Genomic DNA, 13,326 nt, shown 5'->3' with positions numbered 1-13,326 from the left:
GATAATCTATACATACATGTAAGACAGACAGACAGACAGACAGACAGCAAGAAGATTAGATAATCTACACATACATGTAAAACGGACAGACAGACAGACAGAAAGACAGACAGACGAACAGATAATCTATACATACATGTAAAACAGACAGCCAGTCAGACAGACAGACAGAAAGACAGACAGATAGACAGACAGAAAAAATAATCTATACATACATGTAAGACAGACACAGACAGACAGACAGATAGACATTCTATACATTCATGTAAGACAGACAGACAGAAAGACAGACAGACGAACAGATAATCTATACATACATGTAAAACAGACAGCCAGTCAGACAGACAGACAGAAGAATAGATAATCTACACATACATGTAAAACAGACAGACAGACAGACAGACAGCAAGAAGATTAGATAATCTACACATACATGTAAAACGGACAGACAGACAGACAGAAAGACAGACAGACGAACAGATAATCTATACATACATGTAAAACAGACAGCCAGTCAGACAGACAGACAGAAAGACAGAGACAGACAGACAGACAGAAAAAAAAAGTATAATCTATACATACATGTAAAACAGAGACAGACAGACAGACAGACAGAAAAAATGGATAATCTATACATACATGTAAGACAGACAGACAGACAGACAGACAGACAGACAGAAGAATAGATAATCTATACATACATGTAAAACAGACAGACAGACAGACAGACAGATAGACAGACAGACAGACAGACAGACAGACAGACAGAAAAAATGGATAATCTATACATACATGTAAGACAGACAGACAGATAGACAGACAGAAGAATAGATAATCTATACATTCATGTAAAACAGAGACAGACGGAAGAATAATCTATACATACATTTAAAACAGACAGACAGACAGACAGACAGACAGACAGAAGAATAAATAATCTATACATACATGTAAGACAGACAGACAGATGGACTGACAATCAGACTGAATATACAGACATATAGACAGACAGATAATATGTCTGACTGAATAAGCAGACAGACATAAATACAGACAGACAGACATATACGTCAGACTGGATTAATCTATAGCTAATTATTTGTGATTGGATATATTCCATCTATGGCACTAGTTCCAGAAATTAAGGCCGCAGGGAAAATGGGAGCTGATGGAGGCAGAAAACAAAATAAGAGTTTCATTTCCAAACACTGATTTCATTATGGCTCTTGTGTTTCAAGGCAAACAATGTTAAAGCAGAACACAGTCACTGTGCTTTATTCACTTGGAAGCAAAGCGGCAGCCGCAGCCAAAACCCAATATAAAGCAGAGTGAGATGTCAAGAGAGAATGAAAAGAAGTAATAGTGGTTTCTGTTGCCAAGATGAATGAACAAAGAAAAACACACTTCTTCCTGATAATCAGAACCTTGCTATCTTAAATAAATACTTTTTAAACACAATTCCACTGTATGCTCTATAGCAGAGCTGAATGTTCTCAGGAGTGCTGCTTTTATTGGCAGTCGCACAACTGGTGGCTTTCTTGACGGTTCTGTTGTCTGTTCCAGCTACATGGAAGCTTCTCATTAACATCAATGATTCGGGCTCGAAAACAATTGTTTTAAATTAGCTGTAATTTCAAGCACATGCTGATATGTAAAGATCTGAATTGTCAGTAGTGTCCGTTCTCAAGCTCTACTTTTAGACAGTCGTAGTGTTGTTTAACCTCCTGCCTTTGGCTGATCTTTATCCAATCAAAAGCAAGCTTAAGACTCAGGCCGATTAGCCGGCGATTCTGCTGGGATAGAGCTCTTCACCCTAATCCACCTCCTGCTGAGTCGAAACGGTAAGGGAAATGATTCCTTTGTATGCAAATACAATGACCTACGAGGCAAAGTATTTCTAAAGTTTATTACTGTTTTCACATAGTGACAAGGGTTACATGAGAGGTTAAAAGAAGGTACTTCTCCTAAGATTTTGAGATCTCTGGCAGTAAAACTGCTTGATGCAGTTTTATAATTTAATACTAAAAATATTTTAGTATAAAACAAAATTTTATACTAAATAAAATGCTGTACAACACAACTTAATGTAACTGTAATAAAAAGAACAGCTTTTTAAAAAACTAAAAATAATGAAAGAAAACATAGGAGGATGAACCTAAGTGAGAACGCCACTAAAGAAACATAACAAACCTAGGGCTGCAACAACTAATCGATAAAATTGATAATGAAAATAATCGACAATGAATGTCATTATCGATTCGTTGGTCTGCCCACTTAGCACAGTAAAACTTCCGCCAGTCAAGTCACATTACAGCAGTGAATAATGCATTTCTGTGGATGAAATGCATCTAAAAATAGCGGATGAAACAGAGTGAGCTGCTGCGGGAAAGATGTATGATCCAAGTTGCCCTAAACTTGAGAATGCTTTATTTTTTAACTTTAAGCTAATAATACATTAGCATAATATTTAACACGGATTGTCCTGTCAGGTGCTTTGACAAATGCACATACTGTTTAATGTGTGAGATATGTTTCCTCAGCGCATAAACTGCATTTTACGGTAATATCTTTTTCTGAAAATGTTAAATATTCTGTGAATGTTTCTATTATGCATGAAGGCTCGTCCTGACAGTCTGCATTAATCTTCAGACTAAACAGGACGAGTGCCGGTGCGCGCATGCAAACAGACCGTTTTAATAAAAGAAAAAAGAAAAAAAATGCAAAGACAATGAAACTTTTGAAAAGAAACTACATTTTGTGTAAACAAACACAATATCAGTGTTGAAAGCTGAAATGAAATAAAAACTTTAAACGTTTAGAACTAATTTTAAGTGCTAGAATTACTAAAAGCATTTCAAAAAGAAACAAAGTAATAAAACAACAAACCAAAACGCAACTTTCACGTGACGGCTCACGGCTTGTTTCATTTGGTATTCAAACCAGCAACTTTCTGCTCACCAGCTCTGAGCTTTTACTGCTACACCACATCACCCATTTCTCAGGCCTGGCTGAGGCTGCTGCAGACTGAGTGATTGTGTGTGACTGCTGCATTATGGCTCCTACAGAGGAACACAGTATAAAATTGCTCTCTGTGACAAGAGTGATGTGACATACTGCTTGAAGTGACTGGTTTCAGCCTTGAGGAACTTTTCAAAAAGACCGAAACAAGCAATTTTGCTTCTACTGAGTCATACATACACACACAGGGAGAGGGAGAGAGAGAGAGAGAGAGAGAGAGAGAGAGAGTGAGAGAGAGCGCACAGAGAAATATATGCTAATGTAACGGAGCACAGTCATTTGGAAGGAAATGGGCCTGAATGAGCACCCCAAGGGAACCACAGCACAGAGTTCAACCCTGAAAAATGTATTTCATTTAATTTAAATAGTCCGCTGTTATGAATACATCGGGGCTTCGGGGCGGCACCGCTGCTCCAGGGAGAGCTGAGAGCCGCAGGAGGGCTGAGGTGGGAGTTTATTTTTGAGGAAAAATATCAAAACAAGATGTGGAGCCTTAGAAAAGTGCTAATAAATGATTTTATAAGCAAAGGAAAACTTTGTCCAACTTGCTCTGATGTCTCATTTGTAGGTGTTTCACAGGTCTAAGTTGTAGAAAATATGCTTTGATGTGGATCTGGGTGGATTTCAAAAGGGCTGAAAGGTCTAAATCTAGGTAAATTACATGATACAGTTTAACTAGATTATGGTAGTCCCATGGTACATGGTGAAATATACCAATTTACTGAATGATGACCATATTTATATGATGTAGTTACTCTCCTAAAATACTTCAAAGAATAGATTTAACTATGATCCATGTACAAAAAAAAAAAAAAAAAAACATCACAACATGTACTTTTTGTTGGTATTGTGGCGGCATACACTTAAAGATGTGACAGAATTCACATGCAGTGCTTGTAATGTTCCCCCTTTAAGAATGTTGCGTGCCTATGGTGGGGTGTTTTCCCCTTTAAGGGTTTTACACTTGGCTAGTTCAGTAAAGCTATAGCCAGTTCACATCTTTGCACCAATTTTGATGTCATCTGTGTTCATTTAATCGCACAAACACCTACAGTATAAAACAGGTATTCCTCAGCAATTAGGTGCAGAAGATCTCAAAATGAGAAATTTATCATTACATCACTTACTCACCAACGGATCCTCTGCAGTGAATGGGTGCCGTCAGAATAAGAGTCCAAACAGCTGATAAAAACATCACAATAATCCACATGACTCCATTAATTAATATCTTGTGAAGTGAAAACCAGTTAATGAGAAAATAATCCATCATTAAAGCATTTTAACTTTAAACTGTCACTTCTGCCTGAAAGTCCATAGTCCATAATAATATTTACTTCAGTAGAAAAATCCATTCCCTGTTGTCCTCTCATTTCAAAACATACTTGTTTAGAACTGTTTTGGCTTGTAAACAGTGCTTGATCTGTTCATATTTCTCTCCTGATTCATACAAGACCAATTTTTCACTGGAGTAAGCAATATTATAGATAGAGGACTCATATTTTAGCCTCTAAGCAACAATTTGACTCTAAAATATCTTAATGATGGATTTGTTTCTTACAAACACCTAGCTTTTCTCCTCACAAAATGTTAATTGATGGGCTGGAGTCATGTGGATTACTTGTGGATTACTGTGATGTTTTTATCAGCTGTTTTAATTCTCGTTCTGACAGCACCCATCCACTGCAGCGGATTGCTGTTCCAAAGAAAAAACAAACTCAATACAACTTGGATAGCGAGTAAATCTTCAGCAAATTTTCATTTTGGGGTGAACTATTTCTTTTATGTATGTTTTATGCCCTTAAAAGCATAGTTCATCCAAAAAAGAAAATCCTGTCATCAGTCCAAATAACATCATACCCCACTTTTTTATTGCATCTACAAAATTTTCTGATGACGACAGAATTTCCTTTTTGTTTAAAAAAATAAAATAAAATAAATAAAAGAAAAATGCTGTTTTATTGTTTGTAGACTACAAGAAAATGAATTCTCTATGTCTTAGTGGACATTTCCATGAATTGTGCCACATCAGTTTACTTTAGAAATATCAAAATTTTAGTTTGATGCTAATTTGACTTCGGTTGCCCTTTAATGTGACCCAAAACTATTTTGCTTACAACATGAGCTACTAGTATTCGGAGGGCCACAATGGAGTCATGTCATAGATGTGTGTATGTTCCTGAAGGAGAATGACTGAAGCACTTAGGAACCTGGGATGTGAGCCAGGATAGCATTCCCAGGTTCCTGTCTGGATCCTGGTCTTCTGGGAGCAGATCAGGTGAATATTCCGGGATGAGAAAAGCACTCGGAAAGGCAAACACTCAAGATTTAATTAGGAGGCTAAAAGAGGATTAGACTGGGTGTGTGAGAGAGAGAGAGAGAGAGAAAGAAGGGAAGTCCCCTCCACCTTCCTCCGTCTTGTTTTGTTGACTCTACGGATCCAACAGTGCCACATATGTCCAGCATATGGTACAAGAACACGCAAATCTAAACGCAAGTGAAAATACACACTGAAACACAGGCTTACCTGGGCACGGAGGCATATAGTCGATCGGGGTCATTGTATCTCGGAGCCATTCTTGGATCAGGCCCTCTGATCTGTTGAGCACAGAGAAATCCAATAAGATTATGCCACAATCTTCTAATGTGACATTTAGATGTGGGTTTAAAGGTGAAGAGTACAATTTCTGTACACTAGCAACACCACACTGAATTACAAAGTAGTGTGCTTTGAATTGATAACAATGAAAAATATGTGCATTATAAAAACCACACAACACATGAAAACCAATTTTATATTGTATCTAAGTTTTATATTTTATATTTTGTCAAAATGTGAAAAGCCACATACAGGACATGTGCACACTGAATATTAAGGTTAAAAAAGAGGTGACTTACACTACCTTTCAAAAGTTTGGGGTCAGTAAATTTGAAAGAAATCTCTTGATCAAAAATGCAATAAAATAGTAAAATAGTTTTATGGATAAAGGACAAAGTCATTTATTTGAAATAGAAATCCTTTGTAACACTGTAAATGTTTCTACTGTCACTTTTGATCAATTTAATGTGTCCTTGCTGAATAAAAGTATTGATAAAAAAATAAAAATAAATTTTTGAACAGTAGCATACACGAAGAAAGCTGTTTTCATGAAGAGTGAAATTGGTTTTAAAATCAGCGTGTGCCAAAAGGGTTTCACTTAATATGCTTATGAATTTTAACCAATACAAGAACACAGTTCAAGATGTTTCATCATCATGCACACCCAACTAACTTCATATTAAACCAGTGTGACCAACTGTCACAGTACCTATAACTAGTTGCAGTGTTTCATTCGAGCGCAAACTAGAGTCTGTGTCTTTTTGTTACTTATAACATCAAAAGGCTATAAGCTTGAGAGTTGTAGTGTGCATTGAAGCTGGAATACTTAAGGAAGATAGATAAATTCATATCATTTCTATATGACGGCTATAAATCAGGGAGAGGAAGAGGGAGAGGAAAAGAGCAAACAAGAGAGATAAATGATGCAGCTCGACTGATTTAGTGGAGAAAAGAGGTCAGTGTCTTCAGAGAAAGTCTTGACCATTTTTCTCACCCTCTTCATGTAATATGACCCCCCCCCCCAAAAAAAACCCCTTTATTTAATATATGCAGGATTCATGAATTATAGAACTACCGTTTAATGCTATAATTACCATCAGTATGAGCTGTTAACTGCAAGTTAGCATGACCGTCAAAGTGCAGAGAAGAACAAAACACGAACAGGCAACGACAAACATGTTTCTTGATTTTTTATGCATTTTTTGGTCTCCGCAAACATGGAGGAAAATTGGATGCATTCTTTTCCCATTACATCTCCTAAGGTTTTTTTTATGATTCTAATGAATAATTAAAGCTTATTTCTCTTTATGCGACTATTCCAAGACTTTGCAAGCTTGTATAAGAGAAATAACTTGCGTTAGAGACACATGGCAGGGTTTAAGAGTATTCTCATATGACCGCAGTGGGATTGTGGGAGTGCTGCGTGTGGCAGCTCCTGACAGATGAAGGTTAGAGGCATTATGTAAAGATGGGCAGCTCATTTCTGGGGACTATGTGAGGAAAATGGTGGCATTTGTCTCAATGAGGAGTTTATAAGTGCACGTCCTCCCGTGTGTAATGGCAGCCCTAAGCCCTACCCTGCATGCTAAGTGTGATCTTTAAACACAAAGGTGTCTCACAGGGATCGAATGTCACCGAGAGTACGAGAGAGAGATGATGACTCGCGCACAGTGTGAAGGTCACATTTAGAGAAGCGAGAGATGATTGTGGGAATGATAGACCACTGCGTACGCCAAATGATCAGAACGATAAACAATTCCTCGCTTTCCTCTGTTCCTTTCATTCTTTATTCCGTCTATTCTGGCCATACAGGTCATCAGTCACGCCCATTGTCACAGATGGAAGTATTCATGTCATTTCTCTCTCCAACTTTTCTGTCTCCACAGCATCCAATACATACATATATATATATATATATATATATATATATATAATATATATATATATATGCTCAGAATGAATATCGGTAAAAAAAAAAAAAAACCTTGGTCAAACCGATTATCAGTATCTACTTTGAAGTCTTCCAGTAAAAATACAATATTCCTGTTGTGAACTCAAGTCGATCAATGCCAATAACATCATCTTGCACTGAATGGTGAAAACAACTCTTCAAATTGCACAGGGTGTCATGTTGAGAGTCCAAGCCATGTCTGATGTATACCACATACATTGATTTGCAGGCTTTACGCAGTTTCCGTAAGACTAGGTGCTCAGGTTTAAAAAAAAAAAAAAAAAAAAAGATTGCTTCCAAAGAAGAACTAGATGATCAGTGTGATTATTGTTAACGGAAGCTTAAACTAAAATGATAAAAAAAAGCTGAAATAAAGCTGAAATAAAATAAGGCAAATATTAGATGAAAAACGTAAACAAAAATATTACCTTGGCAACTATCTGAAATATCTGGTTTAATTTGCGATACTAAAATTACCATGACTAAAACTGAAGTGCATTGAAACCATATATATATATATATATATATATATATATATATATATATATATATATATATATATATATATATATATATATATATTATACATAACATTATATATATACACATTTATTTAAATTTTAGTCATGGTAATCGTTGTATTTCAAATTGTTTGTGAAACAAATCTGAAACAGTGCACATTCTTTAAGCAATAAAGTTGGAGGATGTTAAAATGCTAGCTAGTTGACTCCATAGGGTCGGTTATTACAAAACACAAGAGACTCCAGTAACTTTGGATCTTCCACATTACCCATGTGTTTCTCTTCACTGCCCACAGATGTTATCTCGGGCACAGGCGATTGATCTTCACCGGGTAATTAGCATTTTAGGCAGAAAGGACAAGGCGCGGGCCTGCTGCCAGACGCTTGAGTCCAATTGAGAGAGAGAATCTGAAAGTTTGCCACGGCAGGCTTGGTGGTCTGGGTGAGTTTTACCCTGCGGGATCAAAAAGGATCAACAAAACCTGCTCAACCCTACTAAACCTCACCAAAGGGGGACACTGAGGCACCATGGCAACCAGGCTGCCAAAAAAAAAAACAGTGTTTGCGGTCCTGTTATCAGATCAAAACGGCTGTGTGGATGGATGAAGGACTCGTGCTCTGCTGTGAATGCTGAGAAGCTGAGAAAATGTGCATGTTACGCCACTGAACTTGACTGAGATGGCAAACATTCACCACAACAAATGTGCAAATATTTACAAATAGGCATACGCCACTCATGCGTACAGATGCAGGGAGATTGGACAGATGTATTTGAGGAGTTTGATTAAAAACAAAGAAGCACATGTACAGCAAGAAGGGCAAGGTCACCTGGAGCTCACTGGGAATTTTTATACCTCATAAACATCTAAGTTACGCATAATAATTAAATAATATATAATTTATAAAACGACAAATATATATATATATATATATATATATATATATATATATATATATATATATATATATACACACACACACACACACACACACACACACACACACTACATTTAAAAATAAGGTTGGCAAGAATTTTTTTTGTTTGTTTTTTATGTTTTTGAAAGAAGACTCTTACGCTCAACAAGGCGGTATTTATTTGATCAAAAATACAGTCAATACAACAATATTATGAAATAATATTACAATTTAAAATAACTTCTATTTTGATTTCTATTTTAAAATGTAATTTAAAAAATGACAAAGCTGAATTTTTAGCATCATTTCTCCAGTCTTCAGTGTCACATGATTCTTCTGAAATCATTCTAATTTGCTGCTCAAGAAACATTTCTTATAATTATCAATATTGAAAAAAAGTTGTGTTGCTTAATACTATTGCAGAAACCGTGATTCTTAAAGTTTAAAAGAACAACATTTATTTGAAATAGAAATCTTTTGTAACATTATAAATGCTTTTATTGACACTTTTGATCAATTTAATGCATCCTTGCAGAATAAAATTGTAATTTCTTTAAAAAAATAAATAAATACAAAATTGTACCGATTACAAACTTTTTAATGGTATGTATTATACGTCTATTGGACATACACAAATTGCACGCAAATCTGTCAGGTTTACCAGTCAATTGACAAAAGTCATTTTGAAGTCCTCAGTAACTTTTGTTCTTTATCATTATTCTTTTTGGTAATGAGATTCCATTGATTTGGGCTCAGAGTCAAGCTCCATTCTAGAGGGAATTAGCAGTCTGGATTGAAGTTTTGCAGTTGGACTCCAACAGGACTCAAGCTTAGCACATTTCTCAACAAACACAAACTGTGCTCAGCGTTTGCCACAAGAAACTCAAGCTGTGAGCAATGTCCCTGAAAACTCAGATGTACTTCGTCATGTTAGCTGAGTGTGTGTGTAGCTAAAACTTCATCAGACATGCTTCTTTTTATACACCACAGCTATAAAAGCTAGTAAAACAGCCTGGCACTTCATTAAAAACAACACATGCACTTCATTAGAGCACAGTTTCTCAAATGCAATATATATATATATATATATATATATATATATATATATATATATATATATATATATATATAGCTTCTACCTCCAGCTCTTTTCATTTAAATCCTGAGTTTGAATTACACTGTGGTTGCGAACAAAATACAGAAAATGCAATTTGAAAATAAGTAAGTAGATAAGCAATAGCAATAAGTGTAGTTCTTAATTAAGTTTATACTATGGGGCTGTTGAATACTTGAATCTGACTGATTGACGACATTCTAAGGTGTGCAATTATTTTTAGGGAAACGCATGGCTAAAGTAGTTCCTGGCAGGTCTTGACCGCATTTCATGTCCATATCACTTTACCAAACAATTTCAGTTATTTCGCCAAACAATTTCAGTTATTTCAAAGGTCCTTACAGCCCACAACAGTTCTCTCTCTCTCTAATAACTTAATTATTAACTGCATTAATATGCTTTCAATGGCTCAAGCCTCCGTTACTAGGTCTAAAATTACATTTTGGAATTAGCAACGGAGGTGTGGGATGAGATGCGTAAGGAATTAATCCTACACACTATAGCGTTTTATGGATAAACAACGTTGTGAGGTGTGGTAACCACAGTATAAGCGGAATAATTGACGACGTGCTGTTAAATTATTAGAAAATATAGCATATGGATGTGCATTAATTTCTTCTTAAGTTTAAAATGTCTTAAGTTTTAGTCCTTAAAGACAAATGTTACCAAAACATTTTTACTTAAATGATTTTTATTTATATTTAATAAATTAACTTTCAATGTACATAAACAATTGGAAGATCACTTCATTTCCCAGAATGCCATTACTTACTGAATTTTTCAAATCTTTAAATCAGTAAATTATACTTTCTGTAATTCCGATTCAAATTCCTTTGTTATGAGTCATTTATCAAAACATATTGCGAAGCCACTTGAAGGTTGCAGATTTTCAAAAACCCTGATTTATTGGAACAAATCATCTAATCAGCACAATATCTTGGTTTAGTTTGGACTCATTCAGTTGGCAAGGTTTTGGTTCACATCACTCTTTAAAGACACTGCAAGACAGGTTACTTTTGTTAAAGCTTCTGCAAAAGTGTTCACCAGTCTCCACCTTAACGCTAAAACAATCACGCCCTAAACACGCCATAATCTCATCGCTTGTTGATTCTCTCCCAATAGTCTCTGAGGCCATGGTGTGTTTGGTATTCTGATCTTTGATGTAGTGCTGTTATGGCCCAGTAACCCTCTAACATGCCCTGAGAAGCCATGGCCATGCCGCCCAGACGGCCCAGGCTTGTTAGCAGCAGATGGTGGAACCATTTTAAGAGGGTAATTTAGACACAAGGCTGTAGGAGGCTGGTCATGACCTCCTCATGTATCGAGCTCAACCCACTGAAAGACAGCTGCTTTTGCCATCTAGCAGGGCCGTGCACAGACCTTTTGAGGGGCATGTGCTGAAACTGAAAAAGGGCACCCCCCTCCCTTTTTTTATATCAAGATTATTTAGTAAGCCTGCATTAAAGGAAGAAATGGTCACATCTTCATGACAAATTCAATAACACAACTCAATTCCAGATTATAAGAAACTATAGCCATACCGTTACTATAACATATCCAACATGTATCCGCCTACCTGGCAAAAATTTGATACTGTGGTGGACCAGGAATGTTGGTCTCTTGAAGGTTTCTTATTCACTACACTTTCCCTAAAATAAGCCAGCAATGAAAAAATAAATAAAATAGTGTGAAAAGTACAGTTGCAGTGAAAGCATTTCTGAAGGATCACGTGACACTGAAGAGTACTGAACTGGAGTAATGATGATGAAAATTCAGCTTTGATCACAAAAATAAATTACATTTTAAAATAAATTCAAATAGAAAACAGTTATTTAAAATTGTAAAAATATTACAAAATATTACTGTTTTTGCTGTATTTTGGATCAAATAAATGAAGCCTTGGAATGAATAATGAATTACAGTTCTGCATGATAAAATATAAAGATTTCACAGTGATCTTCTTTAATTTTTTTTTTAGTTACTACTACATTACTGTAGTAAAACCATGTTTTACTACATTTTATACATGTGAGGACGAGCGGAGAGTATACCATAACATGATTAGCCTAAATGTTAATAAATTAAGTGTATCAGCAATCATAAATCAAAGAAGAAATTTCTTATATATGTTATCTAGGTGACGAGGATCACTCGTCGCCTTGTGTAAGTTCCAGTACGAAACAGCGCGGGGACGCACCTGTTGATTTTCCGATGGTAAAAACAAATTATATGTTGTTGTATTACTTATCAATATATAGTTTTTGACCAGCGAATGTGTGCAAATGTGAATTTTGTTTTTTTTGTCCGTCATTAAAACGGTGACGGCGCCTCACATTACATTTTCATCTACAGGTTACAAACTAGTTTTTGTAGCTATATAGACGGAGCGCTCAGTTTTTCCTGTGGTAAATGCATTTGGCCAAAATCGCATTTTATAAAAGATGAAATGCTACTGTATGCACAGGCTATTTAAGTGTTGGCTATGTATTGGCTATAACTAGATGGCAAATGCTAGCCCTCTCTCTCAGGCGACGTCCCACGTCTCAGTCAGTGTGTCAGTCAGACATCAAATAAATAAAATATGAGACTTTATAGACATAGTGTTTAGTAGTACTTATTCAAACAACAAGATATTTATTTACCCTTCGCAAAACTTTGTTCAGCTCAGCTGTGTGTCTACTGTGCGGCTGCTGTGGAACTTCAGTTGATTCAATGAATATAGAGGGGGCGGAGTTATCAGCTTACTGACAGCTTGAGGATCGAATAAGATTTACACAAGCTCGTTTTTAAGAACTTTCATTTGCTAAATATTTGTAAAATAGACAGACAGACGTAAAGGGTGACCAATAGCATTGATTAAAAAAAAAACACCACCAAAAAAAGGGCACTTCAGAGTGTAAGGGCAAAAAGGGCATGTGCTCTGCACAGGTTGAGCCCTACCTGTGCACGTGCCTGCCATCTAGTACTGTTGTGATGTGTGTCCCACTGTGATATTATATATATTGTGTGTGTGTGTGTGTGTGTGTGTGTGTGTGTTTGTGTGTGTTCGTGTGTGTGTGTGTGTGTGTGTGTGTGTGTGTGTGTGACCAAAAAGTTTGGAAACATTACTATTTTTAATGTTTTTGAAAGAAGTTTCTTCTGCTCATCAAGCCTGCATTTATTTGATCAAAATACAGAAAAAACAGTAATATTGTGAAATATTATTACGACT

At 36.0% G+C, this 13,326-nt stretch overlaps 1 protein-coding gene across 5 annotated transcripts in view; it reads right to left on the bottom strand.

The window, feature by feature from the left end:
* LOC109060930 (partitioning defective 3 homolog B-like) overlaps positions 1-13,326 on the bottom strand; it is a 171,993-nt gene that overhangs the window by 8,522 nt on the left and 150,145 nt on the right. For all 5 annotated transcript variants that reach the window (XM_042742723.1, XM_042742648.1, XM_042742791.1 and 2 more), the window contains one exon: positions 5,543-5,613. In XM_042742723.1, coding sequence (XP_042598657.1) covers positions 5,543-5,613 — 71 coding nt within the window. The remainder of the gene's footprint in view (positions 1-5,542; positions 5,614-13,326) is intronic.

The sequence above is a fragment of the Cyprinus carpio genome, chromosome A1, assembly GCF_018340385.1.
Source record: "Cyprinus carpio isolate SPL01 chromosome A1, ASM1834038v1, whole genome shotgun sequence".
Lineage (NCBI taxonomy): Eukaryota > Metazoa > Chordata > Actinopteri > Cypriniformes > Cyprinidae > Cyprinus > Cyprinus carpio.
This window is presented reverse-complemented; position numbering and strand designations above follow the sequence as displayed.